General features: G+C 41.1%; 1 protein-coding gene across 5 annotated transcripts in view; it reads left to right on the top strand.

Moving 5' to 3' along the window:
- Positions 1-15,474, top strand: part of Nvl (nuclear VCP-like) — a 56,707-nt gene that overhangs the window by 9,831 nt on the left and 31,402 nt on the right. For 4 of the 5 annotated variants that reach the window (XM_023710353.1, XM_023710351.1, XM_023710354.1 and 1 more), the window contains exons 7-13: positions 2,633-2,759; positions 2,933-3,009; positions 3,501-3,635; positions 6,524-6,625; positions 8,338-8,455; positions 12,274-12,418; positions 15,120-15,354. In XM_023710353.1, coding sequence (XP_023566121.1) covers positions 2,633-2,759; positions 2,933-3,009; positions 3,501-3,635; positions 6,524-6,625; positions 8,338-8,455; positions 12,274-12,418; positions 15,120-15,354 — 939 coding nt within the window. The remainder of the gene's footprint in view (positions 1-2,632; positions 2,760-2,932; positions 3,010-3,500; positions 3,636-6,523; positions 6,626-8,337; positions 8,456-12,273; positions 12,419-15,119; positions 15,355-15,474) is intronic. The other variant, XM_023710355.1, reaches the window with a different exon arrangement.

The raw sequence follows: 15,474 nt of genomic DNA, 5'->3' as shown, positions 1-15,474 counted from the left end.
TTTCTATCTAGGGCACTTTCTGTGGACTCCTGTCACCATCTTTGCCTTTCATGATACAGAAAATAAGCACACAATGTTATTCTGTTTCTTTCTGTCCTTTTCTGTGGTACCTGGAGTTGAGCCTGACTTGTTTGCACTGAACTACATACACCCTCTCATTTTTTTCAATAGCCTTTCAAGTTTTTCGATAGCCTTTAATTTTTTATTTGTTTTTTTTTAATTAATTTTTTACTTATTTGTGTGTGTGTGTGTGTGTGTGTGTGTGTGTGTGGCCAGCTCAGCCCACCAGGGGGCGGGGCTGGCTGGCATGTGGTGCTGGGGGATTGAACCGCGGTCCTTGTGCTTTGCTAAGCTTGTTCTAAGTAGGCACTTTAGACCACTGAGCCATCTCACCAGCCCCGCCTTTAATTTTTTAAATTAATTTTATTTGTATATTTTTGATATAAATAATAATCACATTCATAGTAGGAATTTGTACCTCTGCATATCTTGATTTTTCTTTTTATTCCTCATTCCTCTTCCCTGCAACTCTTTTTCTTATTTACGAAAAACATTTCATTTTTTCACTTTTTTTTTTTTCCATTTTTCCCTTCCTGTCCTTCCCTCTCCCTATCCCTTGTCCTCTTTCTCATTTGAATATTTTCTTCCTAATCCCCAATGCTCCTTATTTATGCTTTTGGTTTCTCACACAAGAGAAACAATGCTATATTTAAATACATGTGTTACTCATTTGACTTAAAAATGTGAATTTGTAATTTTGAAACAGGTATCTCAGACCAACCAGATAGCTCAGCTGACTTAAGTGCCTGCTTAGGCAGAGCACAGCAGCCAGATCCTTGGCGAGCTGTGCTGACCCCCCAGGGCGCACTGAGACAGTGATGGAGACTGGGTGTGGTGGCACATGATTACAGGCGTGTACCACCACACCCAGTCTCCATCACTTGAGGAGATGAAAACAGGAGAGCCACTAGAGTCTGATCTGTGTAGTGAGACCCTGTACTTAAAAAAAAAAAAATCTCACTAAGCTGCTTAGTCTGGCCTTAAATTAATGAGCCTCTCCAAGAGTTAGGATTCTAGGCATCTGCCACCAGGAGTGCCCTGTTACCCAAATCCTTTTTTGTTAAGCATTATGGTCTTTTAGTCTTGCTTACTTGTAGTTTTTTTTTTAAGTCACTCTTGTCTCCGCACACTAAAACATAAGATCGAGGAGAGCAAGGGCTGGGTTTTAATATGTCCCTGGATAACATACTACCTACCTCATAGCTGTCAGTTTGTTGAATTGGTCGTACCTACTGGCCTTCTTGACATAATTATTTTAGGTATCTAGAGTTCTTGGTTTTAGTAGAAAGAAAGATTGCTGCTGAAAGTTGTTTTTTGTATTTTTGTATGTTCAAGGTAATGGGTTAAGTTCTAAGTAGGTCTGTTGTGCAAATGTGTACAATAGGCAGATACATTTTTGTTTAAAAAAATCTTTTAAAATTGAGGTTTGCCATACTTAAGGAAAAGCATAGTTCTTGAATTATCACCAAGTGAACAGTTCGGTGCCTTCCTTAACTGACTAAAGCATGGCAGAGAGGGGCTTGGATAAAGCCTGAGGGGATTGCACTGACCTTATCAAACCCAAAAGCTACAACTCTTGTTGAATAGGTCTTGCTTTACCTTGGTCTTAACCATCTGGCAGAAAAGTAGAAAAACGAAATATAAGAAGTAAAGCCATGCTGTTATGTTGAGCTGTAGGGGACTCAGGTCAACAACTTCTGACACTGCCAGTCAAGTAGAAGACCCAGAACTATTATGGACTACTGGACTCTTTTAGAATATTTTGCTGAGTTCACACACCTATAATATTTAAATGATGGAACTAAACAAAAAAAGGGAATACATAAATGAATGTTCATTTTGTATCTATTCAGAATGGTTAGGATAGATATATAGCTACATTCTCTTAATTCAAGGAATAGAGGGATTTGTTCTAATAGTGCTTGTAAATAGGATATCATGTCTGCATCTTGTACAGCAATTAACCACTAGAAAGGCAGTATGCAATGTGTTAATTATTGGAACTGTCCTACCAATTTGATTTGAAACTGTCTCATTGCTATTTATTTCTCAATAAAATTAAGGAAAAATTTAAAAAATAAAAACAATGCATATGTTGATCTATATTTTCTCTTGGCTGTCAGCAGCTTTGTAGTCACAAAGTGGCAAATTGTCAGATAAACCTCGTTTATGTGATAGAACTGTGAGACATCTCAATGAGAAATTGAGAATAAAAGGTACTATTGATGTCTGAATGGAACAGCTCACAGTTCAGGAAAGACAAATCACCAAAATGCAAAGCAGAGTCCAGTACTTTATCATATAGCTGCAAATGTAGTGTGTGGGGAGTGTGGGGAGATTAAGTCAGCTGAAAGAAAACTTTCAAATGTTAGCCTTTAAACTGAACTTTAAGGTTATGGGAAATGATATCCCCAGCAGACAGCCTTCTGGAGCAGAGACATCGGGAACAGGGAACAGGTGGAGGTGCTACAGCAAGAGTGTGGTATTGTGTACAACCTCCATCTTTAAAAAGGTGCGCAGTACTGGTGGTGTAGTTTTAAGTGTCGTTTGATTAAATTTATTTTCATCCCAGGATACAAAAGATTTTTCTCTTAAGAGTGATAGAAAAAGGAAATGCAAGATAAAGGGGAAAGAAAGCAAACGGAAGAAAGATCTTCAGGAAGTAGATGGAGAAATAGAAGCTGTCGTGCAAAACAAAGGTGAGATGTATGTAGTTGAAGTTGGGTTTGCTTTGAAAGAGATATCTTTGTATTCTAAGTTGCTGAGGGACTTTTTATGTGCTGATTACTGGAAAATATTTCGGTATCTAGTGATCCTTTAATTGCGAGCTTATACTAGTCACTAACCTGTTCATCTTTTTGTTTGTTCCCAGCTAAAGCCAGGGGACCAGAATTGCAGATCTCCAGCGTGAAGTTTGAAGATATTGGAGGCAGCGATAGGACCTTAAAAGTTAGTTCAGATTCACAACTGTATTTCAAGTGGGCATATTTCTAATCAGTTATATCAACAAGGCCTGCCCTTTGTGGAGTGCAGTGGGGTGACACAGGCAGGTGAGGACGGCAGTCTGGCTGTACCCTTGAGGATACTGGCAGGTAAGCATGGGGCCCTCAACCTCACCACTTCCTGATGTGCACATAGTGCATGCTTTATATGTCATCTTGTTTTACTGGTAGGTAATCAGTCATTCCAACTCTTCAGAGTGGATTTTGTCTGAATGGCAAGCTAGTTCCTTTGTGCTACATCTATAAGGAAAGCATTTTTACAGTTTTGAAAGTGGAACTTCAGAGAGATTATTGATGAAGTTACATTGTTGATACCAGAACTAGGATTCAAGCCTGGCTTTGTACTGTTTCCTCTTGTAAAGAGTAAAACATTCCATTCCATTTTGATTCTTTCTGTTTTGGGCTGAGGAAGATATCACCATGCTTTTTCCTTGCCAGGAAGTCTGCCAGATGCTCATACACATGCGTCATCCAGAGGTGTACCGCCACCTGGGCATCGTGCCCCCTCGAGGCGTTCTCCTTCATGGGCCCCCCGGCTGTGGCAAGACCTTACTGGCACATGCAGTTGCTGGGGTGAGACTGGCTGGGTGTTTTCACTTTTCTACTTTGCTTATTACTGTGTTTTGTGAGGGGGTTTGGTCAACTTCATACAGACCTGATACCTTCAGGAAGAGATTATGGCCGATGAGAAATGGTCCCTTTAATAATTTCTTTCATACTTTTTATGGGATTTTGAAAATTCAGTTACTGCATACATGACAAAGCTTGATGGAAACATAACTACAGCTTTAAAAAGTTCTTTGAATATATTATTTATGTTTTAGTTATTTTCCTTACCTTTTTAACCCAGTAGCTCTTAAGAGCAACAGTGTTAAAATAATAGTACAAGGTATTTTGTATAATAAAGTTTAGTGCTTTATTTTAGGCCTGTTGGTATTTTAGGAACTGTTGAATTAGTAAAATACAAGATATCCAATTAAGAATTCATTAAGTAGCATATTACTCATTAACAGATTAATTGCTATACAAAAGAACATCATTTTTAAAGGAGAACAAAGTACACAGGGCTATGTAGAGTTTTGGGACACCCTAGTTCAAGTTGGGGTCAAAGATGTGGTTAAGAAAGTGAAATTTGAGGGTAGCCAGAATGGCTTATTGCTGTTTGTACTGATGGAATAATATAGCTTCTCTTGTCCCTCCCACCCCGCCCCACCTTTTTTTTTTTTTTTTTTTAGTACAGGGTCTCACTACACAGATCAGACTTGTAGTGATTCTCCTGTTTTTAGCCTCCCAAATGCTGGGATTACAGGCATGCACCACCATGCCCAGTCCCAATTCATGTCTCGTAGCAGAGCCCTGGGGCTGGGTATGGCAGGGCAGGGCATGCCATCTGCCACAGTTGAGGGATTCCCCGCATCTGCCTAAACAGTAGCTTTAATCTGCTGAGCTATCTGGCCGGCCCTTTTTCCCCTTTTTTTGGTGGGCCTAGAAATTGAACATAATGCCTTCACACAGAACTATTATATTCCTGGGTTTTTAATTTTTTATTTTGAGATAGATTCTCGTTAAGTCATTAACACATTTCTGCTGGCTTGAACCTCTTGTGGTGCATGTGTGACTGTCCCATTGGTAATCTTGTATCACCAGTGGTACAAACATCTAATCACCTTTACCAGTCTTTTTACTCTATAAAGGATCAAATCCACTTAGTTCAAATTTGAAGAATTTCCAAATATAAACTAATACTATTCGTGCCATTAAAAATCATTATAATAAAGGACAAATCATTAAATTAAAAGATATGTTCATGAATAATTTATTTAAAAAATCTCTGAATTTTAACGTGGAGGTCCTATATATATCTCTTCTTTACTGGTATGATATTTTTTATTGTTTATTTATTTATTTTTGCAGAACCAGGGATTGAACTCAGGCCCTTTTGCTTGACAGGGAAGCGCTTATTCCACTGAGCCATGTCCCCAGCCCCTTTACTGGTATGAGAAATACCCACTTAGGGACTGGGGAGTAGCTCGGCAGTCTAAGCGCTGCCTGGCAAGTGCAAAGACCAGGGTTCCATCCCTGACACAACGTGCCATGGTGGCACAGGCCCGTAATTCCAATGCTGGGGAGGCTGAAACAATCACTATGAGTCCAAGTTTCATAGCAAGACCCTGTACCAAATAAATAAATCTTTTTTTAAAAAGAAAAAAATCCATTTACAACTATGGTACCATAAGTTAGCTGTACTATAATTTTTTTATCCCATCTTATTGTTTTCCTTAAGGAACCATAATATGATGGTCTGCCAAACCTGTGGTGTGCTAAAGCTATGCCTTTCTTTATATTATTGTAATCAAACACCCCTGAGAAAGGAGTATAAGCTGCCTGGTGGGACAATTGTGATGTACCACTGGTGGTTCAAGGTGGTGTGATGATCAGAGTCAAATTATAGCCACCTCGCAGCATGTAAATTGCAGCCCCATCATGAACGCATTATGTTGCTTAGACTAGACTTGACCTTGTCAGGCACCCAAAGTGCTGCGATTTCTCACCCAGGCTTCTCTTCCTAAAGGAATCTCCCTTAAATAGTAACTGGCTACTCTGTTTAGAGTGGAAAAATGCAAGCAAGAGTGTGTAGAAAATGACCGACCCTGCCATTTCTGTCCAGTAATCTGATGATTGTTTCAGCTGAGCCCTAAGTGGAGGGAATCATTTCTTCTTGAAATTTAAGAGATAATGGCATGTGTAAAGTGAAAACAGAAAGTCTATACCTAATGTGTTTGCATAAATAGATCTTTAGTGTTTTGGGGTTTTTTTTTTTTTAGTTTTTTGGTGTGTGTGCAGAATCTCACTATGCAGCTTGGACTCCTAGTGATTGTCCTGATTTCTTCCTCCCTAGCACTGGGATTACAAGTGTGTACCACCATGCCCAGAATCCATCTACGGCTCAGCATGCCCAGGGGCAGGGCGGGAGTGGCATGTGGTACCAGGGATCAAACCCTGGCCCCTGCGCTTACCTAAGCAAGTGCTTAGTCCACTGAGCTATTTCGCTGGCCCTTAATAGTGTTTTTCATTGGACCAACTCACAAAGATGAAGTTCCTGTGGAACTCTTGCATTTTTAAAAATTAGTTTTAGCTGAGCATGATGGTGCATGCCTGTAATCCCAGCACTGAGGGGGTGCTGGGGGTGCTGAGATAGGAGGATTGCTCCGAGTTCAAGGCCAGCCTTCCTGCACTACACAGTGAAATCCTGTCTCAAAAAATAAAGAGAAGGGGCCGGGGAGATGGCTCAGTGGAATAAGCACTTCCCTGGCAAGCGCAAGGGCCTGAGTTCAATCCCTGGTTCCGCCAAAAAATAAACAGAAGATACATATGTCATTTTGGTTGAGGTCTGGGTGAAGAATCAGTAAGCAGCTTAACATTTTGAATGTTTGGTCCTGCTATTATGTGTTTGTGCCCAGGAACTAGAACTGCCGATTCTGAAAGTCGCTGCTCCAGAGATTGTATCGGGAGTTTCTGGGGAGTCTGAACAGAAGCTCAGAGAATTATTTGAACAAGCTGTGGTGAGTCAGCAGATGGCTAATGTCACGTTACCAGATGATGTTTACCTGTGTTGTCTGATGCTAGTATTTTTTCTCTTTACTAGCCCTTTTGTAAGCATGTTAATTGGCTACCCATGGAAACTGAATATTTGAAGTAGATTTAATGATATAAGCTTTTGCATAAGTAATCTGTTTGATGTAAAGTCTAGTTATCTGTCTTGTCCTTCCTCTTAAATATGGGTAATGATGTGCTGAATCTTACAGTGTCATTGAGAGTATTTACAGCAAAAGCCCCCCCATAATGTTAGCCATCATGTTATACATACTTCAGCAGATAAGAATTATCACTGTTGGGCTTAAACTGAAAACTTAATTTCATGTCTTTATTTGCATCCAAAGTATATAGTAGCTGACGAACATAGCTGGTTCCACTTCTAGAGGCTAGCGTGAAGTTAGGTTAATCGTATTTTAGCAGTAATTACAGCAGTAGTTGGGGCAGTGGGAGAATATTTCAGAACACCATGCGTGGAGAGTCCATCCACTCCTGTTTCCTACAGTGTGCCAGTTCAGTCATTAGACTGGCATATGGAGCCAGGGACGTAGTAAATTTTGTGTTTATGGTGAATACAATGCTGAGTAATGTAAAAGAGACAAATAGCACTTTCAGGACATGATGCATTCTGTGTTTGTATCTCTAAAACAGTACTGAGCTAGTACTGTGCTTATCCCAGTGGTTAATAAAAACATGATGTAGGAGCCCTTGCCCTGGATTCCAGAGAGGTCAGATCAGGAAAGGTGGTTCTGGGCAGGAAATTGGTGAGTTTTAGGTTAACATGAACTGTGATAGGTTTTGATATTGGATGGTTGAAAAGTTCTATAGTCAGATGGTTACAGCGATGGTATAACACTGTGAGTGTATTTAGTGGCACTAACTGTATGTTTAAAATAGTTAAAATAGTATTTTATAAGTTTGCCACAATTTAAGAACTTCTGGTACTTTTTTAAGTTTGTCTAGCAGATTCAAAAGAAAAGCATGGACTTTAGAGGGATATATATGTTTGTGAGTTTGTCACAGGGTCTCTATGTAGGTGTGGCTGGCTTTGAACTCACTGTGTAGCCCAGAATGGCCTTGACCTCTCAACAGTCTTCCTACCAGGACTCCTGAGTGCTAGGATTAACAGCTATGACCACCTGCCAAGCTTATTTGTCTTTGTTTGAGGGGTGGGACTTGAGGCAGGCAGAACTGTGTAGTTTAGGCTGACCTTGAACTCAGTGTATACCCCATTCTGGCCTCAAACTCAAGGCAATCCTCCCAAATGCTGGGATTACAAGATATATGCCATGACACTTGGCCTTTTTTTTTTTTTTTTTTAAGCATGGACATTTTTATGTTAGTGAAAATACTAGTGAACTTGGAATTTCTCATTTAAAATTTTTAAATTTATTTGTATTTTGTAAAATAGCAAATATGTCTAATTTACAAAACAATTTTAGTAGACATATCATAAAATATAGACTGATGAAAACTCTAAGCTAGCCTACCTGTGGTCTCTCATTTCTCCCTTTTAAATATCTTGGGCATCTTTAAGACACAGAAATCAGAACTCACACTCTGAGGGTAATTTTTGTGGTAAGTGATACTTAATCTTTAGATTAATGAAATCATTTACTTCATTGTGCTTCAGTACGTAGAGTGTAAATATGACTGTCTTTTGTGAAACTTTTACTGCTAGTCAAGTGCACCGTGCATTGTCTTCATTGATGAAATTGATGCTATTACCCCCAAAAGAGAAGTTGCTTCAAAAGACATGGAACGAAGAATCGTAGCTCAGCTTCTATCCTGCATGGACGGTAAGTTGTAAATAATCAATCCATTTAAAGATGATGATTTTTAGAACCCGAGAGTCCTCAGCTTGTTCCTCTACCAAACAAAACGAACAAAAAAATAAAGGATTGTTTTGCTTTTTATAATTTTCCTATTGCACCATATACATTGTTCTCCAACTTACTATTTGTCTGTTAACTATACGCTTTGGAAATATTTACATGTTTACCTTTTTTAAACTGGTGCATGGTATCGTTTATGATAGAAATACCATATTGTATTTAAGCATTCCTACATTGATATTTAAGTTTTCAGTTTTTTTAAGGGCCTTTCTGGTTGGTGCACATATATTTTTCTGTAATAGTAGATAATGAGTTAATAGTTGAAAATGACTTGTTTTAAATTTTCATGGAAAGCTGGGTGTGGTGGCCATTGCTAGTAATCCCAGTGCTTGAGAGGCTGAGGCAGGAGGATCATTGTGAGTTCAAGGTCAACCCAGGCTACATAGTAGGACAATCTCAAGAAAAAAAAGTTCTTTTATTTTAATGGAAAATGGCAAGTTGTCTTCCATGAAGAGTTTACAATTTACATTCCCACCATTACTGTATATCTCCCTTTTTCCAGTTTCTTGGCACTACTGAATGTTAGCAATTATTTTAGCTTGTGCCCCTGTTGGTTGAAAATGGAAAATCTCAGTTTTAATTTGCATTTTCCTGATTATCATTGTGGTTATGCATTTTTCTGTATTTCTTTGGTTGATTGTATCATCTCTTCTTATCCCTTTGCCCATTGCAGTATTGATTGTCTTTTACAGATCACCTAGGTGTTGAGTGTAGTGAAAGGGCGTAACACTTACCTGCCCCATGGGCGGCCCTGGTGATGCCTAGCACCACTAGCTTTAAAGGAGCACTTTTAACAATGTGCTGATTGTCTGCATCTGTAACTTGTTTGTAGATTTTGATGGGTTTTTTTGGTTTTTGTGTTTTGGGGGGTGGGTGTTGCCCACTTTACCTGCCGTGGGGGCAGGGCTGGCACGGTATCGACCCATGGTCCCTCCATTTGTCTAAGCTTGCCTAAGCAGGCATTTTAGACCACTGAGCTATCTTGCTGGCCCTGAAATATTTTTAGGAATCAGAAATTTTGGCTTGGAACTAGATATGGTGGCACAACCCTGTAGTCCCAGCACTCGAGAGGTTGAGCCAGGAAGATCTCTATGAGTTTGAGATTAGCCTAAGGGCTACAAAAGTGGGCAGAAGGCCCGCCCAAACTGCCTAGTGATACCCTGTCTCAAATAAAGAAGGAAAAGGGGGAAAAAAGGAAAGAAAAGGAAAAGAAATAGAAATAAATTTTGGCTTGCCAGGCTAGCCCCAGCCCCAGGCATGCTGAGCCAGCCTCTGAGACCACTGAGACCTATAATCCTAGCCTTGGGGCAGCTAAAAACAGGATCACTATGAGCTGAGCTGCATAGTGAGACCCTGTACCGAGTACATCTTTTTTTAAAGTAATTTTGGAATGAGAGTCTACCTTCTTTGAAATTCTACCTGCTTTCCTTTATACATTTTATATATGCAGGAAAGTTTGAAGTCATATACAATGGGTTTTTCTTCCCATTTCAAGTTGCTTATTCTGTTGTTTTATTTTATCTGCTGTAGTGTTATTGAGGGCTATATTCTGCCAACAGCCTTTCATGGCTTTTTTTCTACCTAAGGTTATAGTATATAAAATCTTCATTATGTATGTATGTATTTGGTACAGGGTCTCACTACACAGCTCATACTCATAGTGATCCTCATTTTTAGCCTTCCCAACAGTGGGATAACAGGCAAGCGCCACCATGCCCTGTGGGGTGACCAGCTCAGCACACCTGGGGGCAGAGCCAGCACAGCATGTGGTGCCGGGAATCAAACCCCAGTCCCTGAGCTTGCCTAAGCAGTTACTTAGTTCACTAAGCTATCTCACCGGCCCTTGAATTATTATTTTTTTTTAATTTTATTTCTGTGTGTGTGTGTGTGTGTGTGGCCAGCTCAGTCCACCAGGGAGTGGGGCTGGCTGGCATGCGGTGCCGGGGGACCGAACCGCGGTCCCTGTGCCGTGCCAAGCCCGCTCCAAGCAGGTGCCCCAGACCACCAAGCCATCCCACCAGCCCCGCTTGAATTATTTTTGTTCTTTCTTTCTTTGTGGTACTGGGGATGGAACTCAGGAGCTTACACTTGCTAGTCAGGTGCTCATGCCGCTGAGCTGTATCCCTTGCCCATTTTGGTTCTTGAGATGGAGATGGGATATCACTCTGTAGTTTAGGCTGGGTTTGAACTCACCATGTGACCCAGGCAAGCCTTGAACACATGGTAGTCCTCTATCTCAGCCTCCCAAGTACTGAGATTGTAGGCTTCCACACCTGGCTAAATCCTCATGATTTAATTAGCATTTTATTTCCTGTAAGGGAGTATAACCTTCCCTCCTGAATCCTGGACCAACTGAGAGAAATAACATTACAGCAGATAAACTTTATTTTTTATTTATTTATTTTTAATGTGTGTGTGTGTGTGTGTGTGTGTGTGTGTGTGGCCAGCTCAGCCCACCAGGGGGCAGGGCTTGGCTGGCATGTGGTGCTGGGGGATTGAACCGTGCTCCCTGTGCTTTGCTAAGCTTGTTTTAAGTAGGTGCTTTAGACCACTGAGCCATCTCACCAGCCCCACAGCAGATAAACTTTAAACCTTGCATTCTGTCCAATTCTAAAATATCTCAAGATGAGGTCAGAACAGCATAGACATTTGTACCCCAAGTATCAAATTAATTCAGCATCCTTCTGAAACATACTGCTTTGTACCCAGACTCCATTGTTGGCCACACCCCTTACCCAGACATGTCATACATGCTCCAACCTCCATGTTTCATGCGTACTGTGTAGAATTTCACCAAACTGTCCTTGCTTATGAAAATCATTTTCACTTTCAAGGCTTTTCTCAATGTTACCTCCTTCTTAATTCTGTTGGAGTTCATAAAAATTTCCTTGTCTTTTGGCTCTATTGTTTTTGTTTTTGTGTACTACCTGTCATTGTGCTTCGCGGCATTTGTCTTTTTTTTTTTTTTTTAATTTAATTTATTGTGTGTGTGTGGCCTGCTCAGCCCGCCAGGGGGCGGGCTGGCTGGCATGTGGTGCTGGGGATTGAACTGCGGTCCCTGTGCTTTGTTTAGCTTAGCTTGTTCTAAGTAGGTGCTTTAGACCACTGAGCCATCTCACCAGCCCTACGGCATTTGTCTTAATACTGTTTTCTTTTATATATTCACTATTTCTCAGATTAAAATTGCTGAGAACAAAGTTGGTCTTTTGTCTTCCCGTACTTTTTACATACTTGACATATAATAAATGTTAGTGTTTTATATGTACTTAAAATATACATATCTTGGGTCCCGGGAGATGGCTCAGTGGAATAAGTGCTTCCCTGGCAAGCGCAAGGGCCTGAGTTCAATCCCCGGTTCCACCAAAAAAAATGAATGAATGAATGAATGAATGAATGAATGAATGAATGAATGAATGAAACATGTCTGTTAGAATGTGCGATACTTTTTCTTTTTTTTAGTTCTGGAGGTTGAGCTCAGGACCCTGTGCTTGCCAAGCAAGCACTTACTCTACTCAGCTATCTCCCCGGCCCACAATACTTTTTTTGGTTTTTTGGCAGAACTGGGGATTGAACTCAGACCCTTGCGCTTGCCAGAGAAGCGCTTATCCTACTGAGCCATCTCCCTGACCCCTTCCCATAATACTTTCTAAATATTAAGAGATTTGTATAAATACTGTTGCCGTTAGGCGTTTTGTTCACCTCTGTCTGGCTGGTTCTTACAGATCTGAATAATGTGTCTGCTACCACCCAAGTCCTAGTCATCGGAGCTACAAACCGACCAGACTCCTTAGACCCTGCTTTGAGGCGTGCAGGAAGGTTCGACCGAGAAATTTGCCTAGGTATTCCAGATGAAGCTTCCAGGGAAAAGTATGTTCTTAGTGAATGATGTCCTGTTGTTCCTATTTCATTATCTAGAAATACTGTGTGGCCTTTTTTCTCTTTGACACTGATTTGGAAAGGAAGAAGTCTACATTACAATGTTGCTTAAAGAAAACAATGTACTTACCCATCAATAGGATTTTTTTTTTTTTTTTTTTTTTTTTTGCAGAACCAGGGATTGAACTCAGGTCCTTTCGCTTGCCAGCCAAGTGCTTATTCCACTGAGCTATCTCCCCGTCCCTCAATAGGATAATTGATACTAGGACCTAGGTATCCACACTTCTAGGTCCAATCTTGCTAACAGGGGCTGTGGATTTTTGGTCTTTAGTGAGCCCTCCAGCTGGGGGCAGAGTCTGGAGCCATGCAAATGAGCAGTGCTGCCTGGTCCAGAGGCAGATCCTCAGCATGCGTCAGCCTCTGCACTGGCCTAAGACTGTGGGTTAGTGAGAGAGCTGGGTAGTGACTAGCTTAATTTAGTAATTGGGATTGAGTATCCAGAGAGTAAATAGATGTCTCCCAAGAAACAAAAGTATAACTACAACATAATCGAAAGCATCTCAGGAAGCACTATTCAGGTAGTAGGAGTCTGGTGAAGAATGTTCTGAAATAGCACATTTGTAATGGCTTTTCCCTTAACTTCGTGACACTAAAATTTGCTGTAATCACCAGGGACTTTGAGAAGCAGTGGTAAATAAAGGGACAGTGAGGGGCAAGGTAGAGAAAGTGATGCGATGCGCTGTGGGCTGGGGATGCAGTTTTTCAGTCCCTGGTCAGCCAGCTCCAGCACAGAAATAGGGTAACAGAGGAAAGCTGATGAGTCCATGGCTGCTAGAAAGCAGAGAGTAAAGAGTTAGATTGAAGAGAGACCCTTCAGGTCCCATGCTCAATGACCAGGCATTCTGGTCAGTTCCCAACTCCAAAGGGGAGACTTGGGGACATTTTAGATACAAATTGTAACAGCAAACTACCCGACTTGTGACAGCTAAAAGCACAGAGAAAGGGCCAGGGACAGGTTGTAGTCCCCAGGACCATGCTCATAAGACCCACTTGCCTCCACCATCCCCGCTCCTAGGGGTTCCATCAGCTAGGAGCTCGCATTGGTTGTCCCACATGATCTGCTCACTTCTCAGTAGTCATCACCTGGCGTTTGGGGGGGACATTTGAGGTCTAAACTGAGGCAGAAAACACACACACGCACACCAGCCAACTGCACATTCCTGGCTGTACTTCCAGAGGTGGCTTAGGGAGCGGTAAGGTGTGAGGATAATCTGATTGATTCTTTGACCATGAAATTTGTGCTGCTTTTTCTTTTTTGACTATAGCTAAGAGAATGCTTTTTATTTTGTTAACCATTTTTCATAGAAAAATTTTTCAATATTCCTGGGTATAGCAGAAAATGGAGTTATTTTGTGGACATTGGTCTATAGTGAAGGCTTTTCCTGGTTCCCATCATTTAAGTCAGTGAATTTTTTTTTTAATTTTATTTTTATTTATTTTATTTATTTATTTGTGTGTGTGTGGCCAGCTCAGCCCACCTGGGGGCGGGGCTGGCTGGCATGTGGTGCTGGGGGATTGAACCGCGGTCCCTGTGCTTTGCTAAGCGTGTTTTAAGTAGGTGCTGTAGACCACTGAGCCATCTCTCCAGCCCAGAATTGTTTTTCTTATGTCAGTCATGTTTATCTGCTTCTATTGTGTTTGCTTCCTTGACCCCCCTATAGTTTTTCTTTATTTGTTAGCTTGACTTTTGGAAATAATATTGTCCCTGACAGTCCGGAAATTTCAGAATGCGTTGGCTTATTGTACATCATTGTGTAAACAAACACTGGACACTTAGTATGGTTCATCCGTTGTTCTGAGTGCTTTGCAAGTGTACATTTACAACCACACTACGCTATCATGTTTCGCAAGTGAGGCCAGAGGCAAATTACTGGCTCAGGTTATGTAGAGAGAGCTGATACTCAAACTTATACAGCCTGGCTTCAAACATTCTATCTTGGATTCAGATTCTTACTTCATACCTTATCAGATTGTTCAAATTTTTTTGCTTTTTGGTTTTTTTTAATAATTATCTGCAAGCCTAGGTTTCATTGATGCACACCAAGTTGGGTTGAACAAAACTTTTCATACATGCCATACAGGGATGAAGAGTAGGTGAAGCTAAAGTGAGAGAATTGGCTAGCCTGGTATCAGTTGGGTGCTTCAGTGTGCACCGAGGTCGCATTTGGCTGTGAGTAGTGTTAGTCATTTGAGTGTAGGTGGGTGCTTTCATTTTGGGGAGATGTCTGTTTAATCTGCATTAAAAGTGCTCCCGTGGTTATTTATCTAATCTCCTCGGCAGTAATTAGGAAGACTCTTAATTTTTTTTTAAAGATTGGTCTTTGTCCTGCAAGCAGGGGCCAGGGGCTCGATCCCCAGGCCTGCCTTACTGGCAAAGGTTTGTCTTTGTGTGGCTAACAAGGCAGCACAGCTCCTAGCAAAGGCTATCTGCCAGGATCCTTTTTGGGATGAGGTCAGACATGGAGTAGTAATTTAATTTAGCAGTTGTTGAGTGGTAAATGCATTATTTGATCTTGTATTTGCAGTTATGCCATTGACAGTTTAGTACACATAAAGAACTCCAAGTAAATATATTTATTGACTTCTACTGTTGGGTCAGGAATTTGAAATGTTTTCTTTGTGTTTTCTACAGAATACTTCAGACTTTGTGCCGAAAACTCAGACTTCCTGAAACATTTAATTTTTGTCACTTAGCGCACCTCACACCAGGTTTTGTTGGTGCTGATCTGATGGCACTCTGCCGAGAGGCAGCCGTGTGTGCAGTGAACAGGGCCCTGCTGGAGCTGCAGAGGCAGCAGAAGAGAGGCTCTGAGGGCCCAGGCGGCCCGGGGGAAAAGCTGGAGACGGAGCCCGCTCCTGAAACCCAGGTGCTTTTCATTGTTCTATATTGTGTCTTCCAGAGAAGTAAATGTCAGTAGAGTTAAGGTTTAATCCTTTACCGAGCATTGCTATCTAGGCAAGTTTTCTGGTTCCCCCCCCCCACCACC

Source organism: Octodon degus, unplaced genomic scaffold, assembly GCF_000260255.1.
Source record: "Octodon degus isolate 3935 unplaced genomic scaffold, OctDeg1.0 scaffold00017, whole genome shotgun sequence".
Classification (NCBI taxonomy): domain Eukaryota; kingdom Metazoa; phylum Chordata; class Mammalia; order Rodentia; family Octodontidae; genus Octodon; species Octodon degus.
The sequence above is the reverse complement of the archived record's forward strand: the minus strand, read 5'-3'. Positions and strand labels throughout refer to the sequence as shown.